At 38.3% G+C, this 17,576-nt stretch overlaps 1 protein-coding gene across 2 annotated transcripts; it reads left to right on the top strand.

Annotated features, from left to right (window-relative positions):
• The first annotated feature begins 5,190 nt into the window (after positions 1-5,190).
• LOC124410446 (protein bfr2-like) lies at positions 5,191-17,545 on the top strand. Of its 2 annotated transcripts, none has more exons than XM_046888824.1 (7): positions 5,191-5,343; positions 6,555-6,886; positions 8,621-8,875; positions 15,184-15,533; positions 15,629-15,781; positions 15,870-16,163; positions 16,777-17,545. In XM_046888824.1, the coding sequence occupies exons 2-7, from the start codon at positions 6,559-6,561 to the stop codon at positions 16,924-16,926; spliced, it is 1,530 nt and encodes a 509-aa protein (XP_046744780.1). In that variant the 5' UTR covers positions 5,191-5,343; positions 6,555-6,558; the 3' UTR covers positions 16,927-17,545. The 2 variants fall into 2 exon arrangements, with proteins under 2 accessions (XP_046744780.1, XP_046744781.1); XM_046888825.1 differs by having other exon boundaries at positions 8,621-9,121.
• The last annotated feature ends 31 nt before the right edge of the window (positions 17,546-17,576 follow it).

Below are 17,576 nucleotides of genomic sequence, written 5' to 3'. Positions count from 1 at the left end.
CTGAATAGGATCTTTTCGGATGAACAATCGATTCGATTGCTTATATGCAAATATACTCCACTCTTTTCTCGTAGATAAACTTAACTTTGTCTTTCGCACATCCATTTTCGTTTCCGTATCAATTAATTTAATGCGACCCACATTTCCGGAATGTTTGACCCAGAATCTTTTATACGAATAGCCGTACGAACTTTTATCGAGTTATACTCATGGGTTCTAAGACCCTGTATAAACTGTTCAAACGACGTTCAAAGAAGCCTTTCGTCGTGCCTTTATATTTTTTATTCCAGAGCGAAATCGCTTTTATAAATAACTTGTAAGTTATAGCAATAGATGTAAGACTAGCAAGCAACAGTTCGAATAAGACACGTGCGAACCGACACTTTTTCTGTTAAAAAAAACATCCGTTGTTTAAAGTGTAAACTATTATACAATATTACAGTGAAATACTGTCAACTACGCGAACACAAAAACTAAAACTAACTTTACAAGTTTTCTTATCGTGGAAGAAGCAACAAGAACGTTTTTTTCGGAATCATCATCATTTAACATTTCTATTGTCATTACCACCATCTTATCATTGTTGTTGTTGTTGTTTTTGGTACGATATCTAACTGTTATTTCTTATTACTACAAGTTATAGTTATGTTACGAGTGTTGGCGGGTAAAAATTATAGGTCTTTCGAAAACATTTTCAAATATAAAATTAACAATATAATATAAGTACAGGTATGCTCAAAAACATTTACAGTGACATGGTGGTCGTCTCGAAGGAAATGAAGTCTTGTAAGTTCGGCCGTGACTGTGACCTACGAAGGTCGGCTCAGCGTTGAATCGAGGCCAACTTGATCGCATCTTGATCTCCCGGACCTGCATCGAAGCAGAAGATCCCAAATATATGGCTTTTAGAGATGAAAAGAAGCAAGAAAAATGCTGGAGAAGGGAAAATGTAAAATGATTAGCATCTATTTCTTTTGCCTCAATTTAGTCTACCAAATTCATTAAATTAATTCTTGTGGAAGCTCTTTGACGCGATGGCTTTCATTGTAATAATTAGTGACGATTGATCTAATTCCAGCCACATTCGTGAACAAGAACGAATCTTGAATAAATTATAGACAAATAGGTATCGCTGAGCACGAAGGTTTTTAATTCGACAATTTATTTTTACTTTTCGATTCGAATGAGGTTCGAAGTATTATGCAGGCATGGGTAACCAATATGGCGCTGCAAAATGATCTGCAGAATACCTGTAATTAAATAATCATCATATTCGGGTAAATTATGCGAAAATAACGGCATCGAGAACTTTGTACGATAGCTGTCAACTGCTTTCATTTTGTGACGGTCAAAAGACGGTTGAAAAAACAGACGTTATAAGTTATAACTAAATGTGATTTTTTAATTCTTGTGATCTATTATCCTCTCCCACCAGATTTTATTTTCCGATATGTAACGTGTTAGAGTCCGTAGAAATAACTAGAGCCGAGACATGACGATGCTTTCCGAGAGAGAAATAACTCGAGATTTGAGCGACACATTAATTTTATGAGTTGAATAATTTAAAATTAATTCATGTATTTGAACTTATTGTTTTTTATTTCAAATTGTTTTTTTTTATTCAACTTGATTCGTATCGATTCATGAATTTCAAGACAATTCATTCTAATTCAAGTGAGTTTCAAAAACTTTCAATTCATTCTTTTGTTATTCCACTTAAATTTTTTATTTCAATTCAATTTTTGCTGTCTCTGTAAACGGATAATTCTGGCACGATTTCAAACTAATTGAAATCAACTTGACTTAATCTTCCAAAATTCAGTTATCTCTCAGTTAATTCTCATTATTTCAGTAATTTTCGATTTATTCAATGAATTGTAATTAATTCACAAACCTATTAACACATGAATTCAATGAGTTATTTCCCCCTAGATGCTTTCTGCTGATTGGTACCTTATAATAGTAGATAGTCAGTCACCCACGAATCGCATTACATAGTCTCGAATCGACTCTGCGTTCCTAGGGATTCACGATCAGGTGTGGATGCAAATGCGTGGTGCACGTGGAAGAGAGAATTTGGGGGCAATGCGATATATCCTCTTGCGTACGGATGAATAATGAATGAAGACGCCTGGAATGCCTAGCGGCGGACAGAACCGACTATGCAATGTGGACGAAAACGTCGCCGACGAACGCTCAGCCTGATTACTAATTCCAATACCTACCTCTATACCGCCGCCCCGGTTCGTACTACTTCTTGTCGCCACATCATGACACCAAATTCCATATTCCAGCGATAGAGAGTCGCTCACTGTACTCTGCTCCGGCTCTTCTCCTTCCGTCATTTATGATTGGCACCTTTCAGAGAATTCCATAACTACTTATCACGAGGCGGACAACCAGATGCAGTCTTTTCTTTTCTTTTACTCGTACACGAAAAGCATTTATGTATTTTCTGTACACCGCAGTTATACTACTTTGCTAAACGATCGTTGAAGAAAAAGAGAAATGATTTCATACCGACATGTTTCCGGTTACAAAAGTCATTTTTTTTTTGTACAGAAATTATTTTACAAACTTTACAGTCATTTTATACCTACTTGAGTTTTTTCAGACTATCCAAATCCAGATATTAGTCACGTTCGGTGAGAATTGTTGATACATACATTCTCTGGAAACGTGTCACTTGCTTTGTGAAAGAGATTTTGAATAATATATTCCTATCCACACTGCGGATAGTGACACGTTTAAGACGTGGTAATAAACATTAAAAAAATTCTTTGAAAATATGGCAATATAATGGCCATAGTAAGTCCCGAAAGAACCTCAAACTTGATCCCGTTCGTATGACTTTCTCTTCCAAAATTAAAATACTTGAATAGACGTTCAAATGTACGTGTATACGGATGTTCCGGTTCTTCGTTATTCAATGCGTAGGTACACGTATATACAGACATGCTCCACCCAGATTGAATACGAAACCAATCGATTCTGGAAGAGCGAATATAAAACTGCTTTTCATCGTTATTTACCATCGAGAAGTATCTGATGAGCAGTTTTCACGCAAAGTAGAATTAAGTATGTCAATTCGAGAATTATGTATGCAACATTGAAACTAGATCTCGTCTTAACTCCATATGATAAATAGCGATACGGCATAATTGTAATTCGTACTAATCCGACTACAGAAAGTGAGTAAATAGTTTTAGCACGCGAGGTTCTCACTGATGAATATAATGTCTTCTAGCCAAACGTACGTTACACACATACGTATAGAAAATTTGTGTACTTTTTTCACTTAAATAATAAACGATGCCTTAGGATCACGTGTATTCATCGTCATGATAAACTTTCATCCACGATCACCGAAATCCAGGTGACCAACATTATAAGAGTTCCACCACTTTTGCACTAATTCTCAATATTTATCAGAAAGAAGAATAACAAATTTGGTGAAAAATTTATCGAGTCGAATATTGTTTACAGAACGTCTCCGAACTTTGAACTGTTCACACAAATCAAGTTGTCCAAGGGTTGGAACGCTCGAAAGTCAATTATTGCTTCTTGGGTACTTTTATAAGTTCACTAGATGCACTGGCCTTGACCTCGGATCTGGCCGTGTTAGATGAAATCGAGGCCAGTCGAGGCCATATTCCCAAAGAAACTCCTCGCGTTAGACAGTGCAGGGTACATCATAAAGTGCGAAAGTGGACGAGGCCAACGGTCGATCGTTTGAAAGTCTATATATTAAACCGGAAGTGAACGGGATAAACTGCACGTGTTCTTTTATAACTGTTCGTACGTAACCTGATAGTATTAAACTTACACCATAACTCAGGTAGGTACGTTTGAAATTCGTTTAGCTATGCGTAAATTTGAAGTCATTATTTGTTCTTACATCGGGATGGCTTGACGAGCATCCATTTATAACGAATCTTATTAGATAGCCATACCATCGATTTTTTTTTACCGTCAACAGTTGTAATCTATAATATGGACATGCAATATGTTTATCTTGCAATTATCGCAGTAAGATAATAATGACCAGGACCTTAATTATCTTCTAAGGTAATTATGAATTCTACGAGTTACTCGATAATATCGTAATTTGTATCCACAATATAATTGCTTTTTCTTGATTTTAATGTTATTTTTTTTAATCAAGATCCTAGAGTAGACGGCTTTGTTCACCCCATATTTCAATCACCTTCAATTATCTCGTGATTAGAATTTATTACAAACCGCGAAGTATAATTTGACAAGAAAAATGTCAAGTCATTACCTGTACCTACACAATGCTAAAAGTTGCATAATTTGTTTGTTTTTTTTATGCCCAAATCTAACCATATTGAATCGAATATATTTTCATGAAATCATCTATCCGTTGAAACGATGCAAGACGCAAAATAAAATTCTGCAATCGCGCAAGGCTCTGTGAAATCCATGAGAAGTGTAGCCAAATAATTACTGTTACTACTTTGAAATTCACCAGTGAAAAAGGTCCCACGCTGGTCAGCCATGCGTGGCTCCGGACATTGTATACTTTGATAATGCCCAGACTAATTCAATCTGGATCTGTACGAATTGTAACGAGAACCGGTGATCGAATTGTTGTATGCATTCAAAGGGTTAATTTATAGCATGGGAAAAGTGGTTATGAGCGAAGTAGATAAATTTTCAGGTATGATCTTCTCGCAAGTTTTTTTTCATTTGTTTTGAACAAGATGAAAATATCAGCAAATCCTTTTTCCAAGTTAAAAAATAATCTGGTTTTTAGAAAACTTACGTTTATTTATTACATATGTACCTTACACTGTACTTATACTATGGATATCACAGCTACAAACAATATGGCGCTACAAGATTGATCAGCTGATCGTTTTAGACTAATAACACGAATGTCAAGGTACAGAATTCTAACGATGAGTATATGTGGAAAAGAAACGTTTTTGGGACGCTTGCTTCGCGAAAATTATACCGCGAATTATTCGAATATCGGATGGCCTATACAGCTTCACCTATAATTGTGACTTGTCCGAATAGTTAGTCGGCATCCTTCCCCTCTCGGTAAATCTACACCGGGAATCCAACGAGCACGGTGTTCGTTGAGCCCAACGTGAATGTCGGAGATGGCAATGGAGTAAGTGGAGGAGGAAAGCAGTCAGAGTGGTATATAAGGGTCCGTAGTTGACGCTGCGTCTGTTTCATAGAGTGAACTTCTCGCGAGGTGAAAACCCACGCACGACGTCCACCGCAAAAAAAAACCTGCGGAGAAACGTAGAGAAGGAAACGGATTCCGAATATCGGGAAAAAATCCTTCGACCAGGCCCAACGAAACTAGAGGTGAGTTTCGTGAGCATAGTGGACGAAAAAATGCAACAGTGAAATCGGAAAAAAATCGCCTTGTTGCACTCCGAATAATATACGTTTCGAATCGCGAGGTGGAATTTTGCTGCGAAAATGACTTCCGGAAGTGTGCTGTTTAACATTCGAAGTCGGGGAATCCTGGCTGATAAACATTTTCAACTTCGAGCTGTGGAATTATCAACTGTGCCAAATCCTTTTATCTATGGATCAAAATATTTCACGTACGGATAGAGGCAGGACGTTGGTAATACTGATAATCGTAGCTGTTGGTGCATTAGTGCCGGATTTCGGGAAGTAATAACGCGTACGGTTTCACATCCCCGTTTTATGGCAGGGATAAATGCTGTTCGTTGTTGCAACTGTTTTACTTTGGGTGTCAATTCGTATCCAGAAAATTGTGAAGTTTCATTAATATCTTCTCTTGTATAAGGAATGCGAATACGGCTAAACGAAAGTTAGAATATTCAAACGAATGTAATGGATGTGTTTACAGATTTAATTCGAAGAACTGTTCATTCATGCATCGTGAAATATCCGCCTTTGTACAATTATTGGTGACTGAAATTATTTCGCACGTCTCTTTCACAGCACTGATTAAAACCGATTTTCCTAGCCCATGCCAAAGTTTATGCTTATTTATGGTTATAGTTATTCACGAGTCTGTGTTGTATTTTTCTCGTTCTTACTCTTCACTCATCACTGATGCGTATCTTTTCATCTTGCAGTGAAATTTTCTTAACTTAAAAAATAATCACAGTTCTGAATTTTCACCGAGCAGATTTACATAGAAATTCCAAGTGTCTTATATTAAAATATTGTTTCAGTATGGTGAAATTAACAAACGATAAGTTTAATCTTACCATAATAAACTTAATGAAAAAAAAAAGTTGACGGGGATAATATTGAGAAAAATATGTCAGTCACAGCGAATTTTAATTAAAGTGACAAACTGGTCATAAAATTCATAAGTTTACATATAGAGTACAAAATTCCTGTGATGGTCAATTGAATTTTCCACATGAGAAACCTGTAATATTGTAGAGTTGAATAAAAAGAAAATTGGTTTCCTGCATTAGCGAGAACGTCGAGTCATGATTTGGTCAAATTTTGATAACGAGGTAAACTTTGAAACTTTATTGCGTTAGTGAAATTTACATAAAATAAGCGCAATCCGTTGATCATTTCAGAGCCATGAAGTTAGCATTAATGCTAGCAGTCTTATGCTGCTTCGCGTTAGGCGCCCTAGCCTCACCACTTCCGGTATCATCTGCTAGTAATTCGGCCGAGGTAAAAGTCGAGACTTCTGGCCGACAAGCAGTGGCTGCACCTGCTGCAGCAGCCCCATCCGATGACGACGACGACGATGATGACGAGGATGACGACGATGGTCTAGATCTCGGCCTCGACGACGACGACGACGACGATGACGATGACGATGACGACGACGACGACGATGACGATGATGATGATGACGACGGCGGGGACTACGTCGAACGTTTCATCGAAGACATTCTCGGAGGTAAGCTGGTTTTTCATAAGATTCAAATTTTCACCTCAATCCTTTCGTTTTTACTTCATGCAAATATTGAGACATGCAACGGAAACATCCTAATTTGTATTTCGTGTAAAATGTTTCTTCGTCCATTTGACTTCGCCCAAAATAATTATTTACTCTGAAAATGATGTGATTGAGTCGTGAAGACGCGGGGATGGGTACCATCTTGAAAAAACTCAAAACGGCCAAATGTAACTCGTACCGTACCTACGTGTCACAGCTAACCGTTAGTCTAGCCGAGCAAAATGCCGGCATCCAAAGCTGGCGAGGCGCATGATAATGTGACCGATAGCGGGAGCAGTGGTCTCGACATACACTGACATACACGCATGTGCATGTATCATCCATATAGTAACGGGACGACCCGGACTCGCGGGTCTTGGTCCGGAAGAATTAGCATAATCGACATAATCCGCGTGGCCGCTTGGTATTTCTTTGCAACAAACCAAAAACAAAAAAAAAACAAACGCGTGGATAGAGCATCAAATAAAGAGAATTCCACTTTACGGAATTCTCTACTTCGATAGGTGAAAAAAAAAATGACAATCGGATTCGTGAGCTGGAGACACGGACGAAGAAGCAGCCAACTTCACGTCGCGGTCTTTCTCACAGTTATTCTTCAAGTTGTTTAACTAATTCGTATGTTTATGGAATTGTGAGCAGGTCGCGTAGACAAGTCGGTCGAGTGCTAGAAAGCTTTGTGCTCGTTGTGTAGTACGAATGAATATCATGCATACCAACTATAATGCTGTAGACGGGACATGAGAACGCGCGTTCTTACAATTAGTCGCTTTGCTGTGGGACGCGCGTCGCTCATGCCCGAGGTGAATGACTAACGAAAAGCTAGTTGTTCGCGTTACGGTCTACTCGACCTGCACCCTGGATCTCAGTCCACCTTACGTCACCTCGAGATCTATATGATCCCGATAAACTTATCACCACTCGATTGATTCCTGTTTCGTCCATTACGTTAACGGCCATCGTCAACCTTGAAGTCTAATTTGAAAATCGAACGGTTTCCCGCGCTCAGAGTGATACACTCTGAACGATGCAGCAATTGAAATATGTGGTCATACAACGACATTACCAATTTCGAACGAAAAGTAGAATTAGGAAAAAATAACAGAGGCAGAGTTCTCATCGCTTGTAGAAAATCTATAAATTAGAAATGAAGTTACAAAGTGTTTTGCTCGGTTGTTTAACTATTTTTTATTTTCCTAAGGATTTATCCCTATAGTAATGATGTTATAAAGGTTACCGCATGCTTAAATTATTATTCAGTATAATATTAGTAAATCTTCTTTGTATCCGATATAAGCAGGAAAATTTTTCTCGATTCTACACGTATAAGGTGATTCATTTGTTACGGACATATTCCAGCGTAAAGATTCTATTTCTGTAGTTCGAGGTAATAGTAGGTGATATGGATTAGGCAAGAAATGCGATAAACTATCATACTGAAGTTAGTAACGTTATCGTAACGATTAATGCTAAAGAAAAAATATTATCTCGCGACTTTGGAATAGTTTGAAATTCAGTAAACTGTAACAATAATACAAGACACAAGGCTCACATTTTGAAATCTTAGTTCCTTAAAAGTCATTGATGTTTTTCTCAATTCTTCAACTTGAGCCTCGTGATAAACTACCGTCGAAATTTCGGCACTGATGAGAGATATGAAATTTTTCTGATTCTCAGGCGACGACGACGACGACGATGACGACGACGACGCGACTCCAGCAGCTCAACCCGCCGTTGCAGCCCAGCCGCAAGCCTCTCCGGTGGTAAATACAGTTCCTCAAATAACGCAGCCCCAAATCCCGCCGAATGTTGAGGCCGATTTGAATGCGGCTGTGGCCGAAGCAGAGCTGAACGATCAGGAGAACGGAGAGTACGTAGAGGACACGCCCGAGGAGCAGGCGGCGAGCACGATCGTCGAGACGAACGAAGAAGGTGCACAATCGGCGATATTAGCTGGGGAAAGTCTGCAGTCTGCGGCCTCGTCCCCAGTTGCAGTCGTTGCACAGTCCCCGGGGGAGGGGGACAACGACGATGACGACGAGGACGACGACGACGACGTTGACCTCGGGCTACCCGGGGCAGACGACGACGAAGACGAAGACGATGACGATGACGAAGACGAAGACGATGACGAAGACGATGACGATTTAACCAACTTCACCGAAGCCAGGCGAGCACGTGAGTCCAAGGCAAACCACCACTAGCACACCCACATTTAGCAAACACACACACACACACACACACACATACAAACACAGAGATTCACACGCATGACAATATAACAAGTTTTATTTATTGGATGTCCGTAATGATGCGATGCAAAATTGATTCGACGACGAAGTAACGGTTTGGAAACGCAACGTTCTTTTAGTATACACGGTTATTGTCATTTGGCGATTCTATTATGTGGTGCGTATTCTTTCACTTTTTCATTTCTTCGTACCTATGACGTGTATCCAATTTGATTGGTCAATTGGATAATCCAATTATCCATTGACGTGAATTTTATAGAATTTAGGAATAAAATCAACATTAGAAACCATTCCTCTCCTTACATTATCACAGCAATATGAAAAACTAGCGCCAATGTAATATAAATTGAACTTTTAGAGTCATATTACACCCTAAGTTTTTATAGTTGCTTAACATTTTTTGGAAAATATTTTTATAATCAGCAGCTTTTGCGTTGCATAAAAATTTAGAAACAACAGTTTTGAAGAAATTTCAGGCATATTTTTCTCAGCTTGTCATGGCAAATTACAGACGTTCTCAATCTCTGCATCTTCATATCAACGAAGCAAACATGAATTCACTAGCTAGATTACTCTTTTGATGATGTTAGAAAATTATCTCTTCACGTATGTATGAATAACAAGAAATCACGATGTGATACGTAAAAACGGAGTTGATATTCTGAATCAGCAGACCAAAATTCATATGTACATATGTATCATGTACAAGTATTCAGAAAACTTTTTTGTTGCAGACCTGTGTATTCAATTGAAATGCATTAAATCTTCATGAACTGTACAATTTAGTAGAATTAGTAACTGATATTAACAATTATGAGAAAAATGTTAAATAATACTGTTTTCGGTACAATTCAAATATTTTTAGACGTCATACAGTATTTTCAAAATGTATTTTCAATCACAGAAATGCAAATCTAAAGTAAGTACTATAGCTGCATCTAAATATTATCTACATATTTTCTGAACGGAATCTTAGTTGTTTCTCGGTGAAAAATTTCGAGAAATTTGTTTTTTTTTTTTTTTTTTTTGAAGGAATTTGAATGGAAGGAATGATTTTTGTATGGAAACGAAGTAGACGTTTTTTTGTAATATATGTGTATAACGAGTTTAGTGCCACGTTGTAAGTGAAAAATTCCTATCGTACATGCAGTTATAGTAATGCTATACATGTATACGTACATACACTTACACAACACACATACACAAAAGTGGGTCTTAGAGCAATCTTTACTTTCTGAAACTCTTGCTGGTGGTGCTGATGCTGCTGCTGTTGTTGTTGCTGTCGTTGGTGCTAATAATGAATAAAAAAAGAAATTAGAAAGAAAAGGAAAAGAAAATGAAAGAAACGAAGCACTACTCGCCTTCCAAACTATATCTCTGTAGTATTCATTATTTAATTTTAGTAAAATGTCAACTCTTCGTCAACGCTATTTAATTTTGTTTATAATAATTTATTTTAACAGTCTAATTTTCGTCTATTATATAGATTGTATATTTTTAGTCGGTCTATTCGTCTATCAATTTTATTTCATTTCATAGAGAAAAGCCAGAATGATCGAGAGAAATTAAATGGCAGCATTAAAATGTATAAGGTTGGAGACGCCGTCACAAATTTGTTTATTTAATAATGATTCAATTTTTTTTTCACAATTGATTAATACAATTGCATAATACATACCTGCAATTTTTTTTTATGAAACTATATTTTTTGTACAACAATTATCGATCATGCGTTTGCAGGAACTTACAGACGAATACAAATTATATAATAATCATAAACATCATCTCAATTGTGCTGAGATAATGAAAGACAACCACCACAATCACGTACGCATTTCAATTGTATAATTTAATATTATGTAATTTATCAAACCTTCTAGACGACAAAAGAAAAAGAAAGAAGAAAATATTATTTATTGTACAGAGACGTTATTTCATTCGAATGATTTATATTATTTATATAAATATAGATAATTTATTATTTTTACAAAATTGTGTTTTGATTTTATTTATTCATCTGTTTGTTTGATTGTTTGTTTGTTTGCTTGCTTGTTTGTTTGTTCATTTATATCCGTTGATTGTCCATATGCCACGTGGTGCTAAACGAGGTATTTACTCTAACGCCATAATTATTTCGCAAAAACGAGAAAACAAAAGACGGATAAACTCAACCACCAACAACTGATAAACTGACCCGAAACGACAGCTCACTACATACCTATACGTAACAATTATTGTTATTATTACTACAGTACATGTGTCTATTAAATTATACGATATATAAATTAAATTTCATTGTTGCCGTGACGCGTCGCCCACCTAACATTTTAATGCAATGCAATTTTGTTGCCGAACCTTGCTGTACCGAGCAGTACAAGATTCTTCATCACTTCGAATGTTTGAATTTGCACTAGTTTTAACCAATCACAATCAGAACCGCTAACTCCAATAATCTATTTGCACCGATCTCTGCACTGATACCGTTTCTTCGATCAGATCTGACGTAAATTGTATTCGAAGTAATGGACAAATCGTTAAACGCGTTGTCTGAATTCAGATATTGGCACAAGTAACAACAAGAGCATGTCATAAGTACCTTGTAACTATTTTTTATTCACGTATTGTTTTTATACTAATTTGTAACCTGTTTGAAGTACCGAAGTAGTATCTTCCCGTTTAACCAAAGTAGAAAATCCTTGACAGTAACCAGCTAGCAAGTAGTAAGCAAGTGAGTTTAGTATTTTTATTAACCAGACAGGCATACCTATATTATATATACAGATATTTCAAGTTGGATGACTCGTGTACGGTGACCTGACTGATCGTACCTTGAAACCATTCACAATTACTTTTATCCATGGACTAACAAATTTTATGACCGTATCCCTGAACTACACCCCGTATAGATGGACAGAGTTTAATGAGGTTGACGTAGCAGTAGTGGTTGGGTTTGTTTAAGTATAATCATTCCGCACGTTTGGCACCAATCCCGATACCCTCGATTTCCCCATCAGTATGTACCTAATAGTCGCTTCATTCGTTTGTGATGTACTTGGCATCTTGGCAAGCGGGAAAAAAGAAAGTTCGAAATTGATCAGGTTGAATACTTTGGTGAACAAGTCGAAAATGAGACAACCATAATCTTCTTTTCACGCTTGCTGAGGTTACTGTGTACTCATATAATTTACCTAGTAGTTTACACGCTAATTCACAGATCCTCAAAATCTGTCGTAGATATTTGCTTTTTAGATATCGGTAAACCCTTTCTTTCAACGATATCGCGGTGCATTTGTATAGCGTGAACGTAAAAGCACAAGAGATGCCAACGAGCAATATAAACTCAGTGCATAGATTGCAAGAACTAAATTCAAATTCTCATATACAATATATATAATTATAGATAACTGAACTCGGGATTCCTGCACTCTCTGTCATCCTGAACTTTCGAAAAAAGAGAGAGAAAAGAAAACCAAACCGATGAACAGTATAAATGGATACAGAAAGTTCATTGCAAACTTCTCGCGAGCGCTTGTTCGAAATTCAAAATTCTGAACAGAAAATTGAGTAAATAAATCGATCGCTTTTATATAATATGGCGCGTTTGGACGAGTCCTTGTCTCGTATCGGGGGCATTTTTTAATCGGCTTTCACCCGGTGCGCTGCCACTTTGGCTTGCCTTCCGGAAAAGGAGAAGTTTTCTGGGGAAAGAGGTCGACGAACTTGGTGCTCTGGCGCCCGGAGGTGTCGACGCTCTTCGGGGCGCGGCCATGACCCACTGCCACGAATTCCACTGACGACAAACACCGCCGTAGCCGGTAATTGACATGGAGATTTGTTTGTACCGAGAGATTTCATTTATCGGACCAACGCAGGCAGCCCAAGTAACACTACGAAGTCGAATAACCTTTAACTCGTTGGCGGTAGAAAATGAATTCAGCTAATCGGAATTCCGATGAAACTGACGTGTTTGATACCCATAGTTGACTACATGTCAACCATACCTTCACGTGTTCGCTTGGTTGTCTATCTTCATTGGTCCTTTTTCGACTTTGACTTTTGATCTCGACTTTAGGCTTATTGGCAGTCATTATCACGTTTCAGATGATTAATCATCGTCTAGTCGATTTTCTTCTAATTCCAACTGCTGACGTTTTGCTGGATTTGATAACTGGTCAAACGGTAATCATCGGCATCTCAACAAGTGTGCTATGTGCAAGGGTGGCATTTGGTTTGGACTCTGTACCAGGTCTGCTATTGTAAGGAGAACCGATCGTGACAGTGTCTTTCGGAGATTCGAGTAATTACCTGTCTATAATTACGGTAGGCTGGTTTCGTGGTGGGTCGAAGGTTCGTGAGATGAGAGTCTGAGCTGACCTAGATCAGGACCAGTTTCGTGAGTTGTCCGACCGACTGGTTTTACCGTTAACATTGTGTCCTCTTCGATAAGTAGGCCTTTGGCCGTACACTTGACCTCTATTCCGACTTCCTCTCTTTGATATTTTACCACGTCCGGACATTGGAAATTATCATGTGAAGCAACATTTCTTTCGCTTCCGCCACCCACGTCTTGCGATATGTTCTGAAGGAATTTCAATTGCAATTTAAACTCGCATCTCAAAGTCAAATCAAGAGGCTTTTATTTACTCATAAAATATGACATACCACTATTTTATTATTCAAATATTTGCGAACCGTTTTACAGTTCAGTCAGAATCCCTGAACACTACGGACTCAATTCGTTCTCACAGTTTTTGTGAATATTTAATATTTACTAAAAAAATGTGAAACGTCATGACTTTCCAAAACGGTATAGCAGATAGTGCGAAATAACAGCTATTCGCCAGCGATGAGTGGTTCCCTCATACAAATAGAAATGTCGAACGTCCCGTGGTCATCTTGATTCACATTTTTTCGGTCACTTTATGCGCTCATTTCAAATCATTGCATCGTCCCAATAATCTTACATCAGCTTGTTTAAAAAAGGTATGTCGGAGTGAGTTCCCCGCGTATTTTTCCTCGTTCATAATACAAATTTTCTTTATCATCGTCTGATAAAAAACGGGTCGACTACAATTTCAGATACAACTTCTAATTTCATTCGGTGGCAATCTGGTCTTTCTAATCTTCAAGTGACAGCTTGATACTAATTGAAAACATATTCTGGCCTCTCGATATCATCTGCAGGCACTTACGGTGCTCGTGATATTGGAGCTACTTGCTATTTCGCAACTACATGTATGTGTAGCCCGTTAGATATGAGCTGATTGGCATTAATGATGTGGACTCAAAGTAATTAATGATGGGCCAAATAGGCGTGATGTAAACAAATCATAATTCGTATCACCAATCTCTTACTTTCCACATGCAGACAGTTTTTTGTCGCTTATGTTTTCTGGCCAGTTTAGATATACCGTGTGTCCACGAGGAAATCTTATTGGCCGATAGTTACGCCTGATGGACCAGCCGATGCAATACCAATCTCGACTGTCAGAAAATGTCACAGCTAACGGTGGGCTCCTAGGGACATTTTCTGACACTCGCGATTGGCATTGCATCGGCTGCTCAATCAGGCGGTAACTATTGGCCAATAAGATTCGAATGACTTGGCGCACGCGCATAAGTTACGCACTTTCCTCATGAACACACGGTATAGTTAGCAAAGCTTGTGTAAAACTTAACAATTCCATTCTAGTTGTTTACACAGACCAGTATTATCCGAATAATAGTTTGTTCGTGGTCGCGAAATTGGCTGCGAATTAGTTTAACACTAATCTAATCTATAATTTGTCAACTTACGGTTGAAAAACTCTTAAAGTCCGTAGAAATTAGTATAATTGCATCTTCTATATTACCGCGAACAATTCCGTACTTCAAGTTCAGAATGGCAGAGAATGAATTGGCATTTCGAATTCCGCCGTTTCACTCTGACAAAAGCACTGCACACAATGAAGAAACGAACGAGTAAAATAATGGCGAAAAAATTTCCAGGCGCGATGTCATCGACGCCGAATAAGCACGTGCCGGCTATTTACATAGCAAAGTATAACCGTTTCGTCGACAATATATTGGGTCGAATAAATAAAATTCTTCGGACAAACTACAACCCTGTTACCGTCAAACTGACGAATCCTAATGCGAGCGTAAAAGCGAACAAGAAGAAGACAAAGGGAAAAGGCAAAGGTAAAGGAAAGAAAGGGAGCAAAAACTCGGGTCAAAAGAGTGGTGTAAAGTTCACCGAAAAAAGCGCTTCTGCGGCAATGGTCAATGCAGATTTGAATGAGAAAAACACGACTGCAACCATCAACAATGACTTGATAGACTCAAGTTCGCAGGTCAAGGTAAAATTCAACGCCTTTCCATTTTTGTACCCTAATCGGGATGCAGTTCGTTAGTACAGATAATTAACAAAGCCTGCATTGTTACTGTTCTCAAGATCGAAGATAGCAGGAACGCCGCCGAGGTTGAAGCAACCACATTGAACAATATCGTTCTTAGTACTACACCCAAAAGTCCGGAGTCCAGTCGAGCAACCACTAACTCGAATAAGAAGAAGAATAAGCGCAAGTCTTCGACGAAAAAGAACAAGGTATATCGCATTTTTATTTTTTACGTGTGTGCATCAGTACATATATTCCTTCAATATTCGATTATATGTTTATTTATCGATTTTACAGACAAAAGCAAACAACAGTAGGGCAAAAGCGAGGGCAACTTTGTACGGTTTAGCATCGTTGCAACGAATCGGCGACGTGTCTGTGAACATGAAGACTGACCACACGACGGTAAAAACGAAATTTTCCCTGGGCCCTTTAACCCTGAGAGTAGAAAGGGAAGTTGGAAGATCTGGTAAAAAAGAACTGAGAAGCGCGACTGCGACAACAGCTGAAATGTCGGGAAAGTTGAACCTCCGAGTTCTTCACGGCGGAGCTGCTACCCTGCATTCGATTCGTGTTCTGCAGCCAAAACAGGTCTGTACATCATGTTTGTATGCGCCAAGCCAGCCGCGGGTACGACGATTTCTTACCGACAGAACGATCGATCGATCGATCGATCGATCGGTCGGTCGATAAGTGATAGTTCACGTTCGGTTAACAACTTGGAGGCGCGCATTGAGCGAAAAGTTGGCAATTTTTTGAAATCGCAAGGCGAGCCGGTCAGCACGATCCGAATATATGCACACTTCCTTCGAATTCGATCGATTTACTCCGATCGTTAATAACACGCAACTCGAGGCCATCTACAAAGATTTCAATGACGCGTCGTATTATATTGCTATTTATAGGAAGTACATGCAGTCCGCGGCGTGGAGGCCGTGTAAGAATGCAAATAAGATTAAGTAGCAGATGAAGGAGGGAGAGAAAACATACGTTTATTATTATTCCTTTCATTACAAAGCTCGTCCGTCGATTCCGCCGAAAGATAACGTCCAGCTCCGTCGTTGTTGGAGTGTAAATTATTGATACACAACGCTCAACAACAGTGCGCAGCTTGAGACAAAAAGATCATCAACGAGACTTTGGAAAAGAGGGAGAAGACAATATAATAGTTTGCCGAGCGTAATTCTGTACTTTTGTATTTCAGGTTCGCATTGAGAGCGCCGATGACCATGATCGTACCCGTGAATTCGTGTGGAAGAGATCTTCGCACATTGCTCATGTTGTGTCGCAAAAATTATCTTCCGCTACGAAATCTATGCTACGTCCACCACCAATAGTCGCGCAAGCGGCTTAACGTCGAAACGGCGATTACGGAAGTAATTTGTCGCCCGATTTAGCTTAGGTCTAGCCATAACAATAAATATTATTATACTTTCCTAGAAAGCGAGAATTATTAGACTTTGCCGTATGGTAATGAATCGATCTAGATCCTAACTGTTATAAGGTCATAGTGTGAGTTGATGTTATATTTATAGCCTTTGCACTAAGATAATTTTCCTCTATTTAAATGCATATGTAGAGATGACTTTTTTATTTTTGCAGAAGGATATAGACATTAATCATAGTTATAATACTTATCATTTCCGCGTGATACAATACTGATCGCAATAATGTAATACTTCTCGTTTTAAAGAATATTTTACCGTATCATTATCATTATTGCCGTTCATGCTATATTTATATCATATTATCATCGCTGTATTTATTAATTACGCGCTGTCGATTATCGTCATTACTTATCCTGCCATATTTCAATTAACCAACTTTAATAACCAAGAATGTGATTATATTATATTCCAACAAATTTATAATACCCTGAATCGATCGATCTTTTATTGCACAGAGTTGTGCAGGTTCCACGCGTATTATGCAGAATATTATGCGGGCAACGAAGGCAGATAGAACTAAATTATTTTAAATAACCGCGGTACCAGGTAGTAAGTA

The sequence above is a fragment of the Diprion similis genome, chromosome 9, assembly GCF_021155765.1.
Source record: "Diprion similis isolate iyDipSimi1 chromosome 9, iyDipSimi1.1, whole genome shotgun sequence".
NCBI classification, from domain to species: domain Eukaryota; kingdom Metazoa; phylum Arthropoda; class Insecta; order Hymenoptera; family Diprionidae; genus Diprion; species Diprion similis.
Note: the sequence above shows the minus strand (reverse complement) of the source record. Positions and strands in the feature narration are given on the sequence as shown.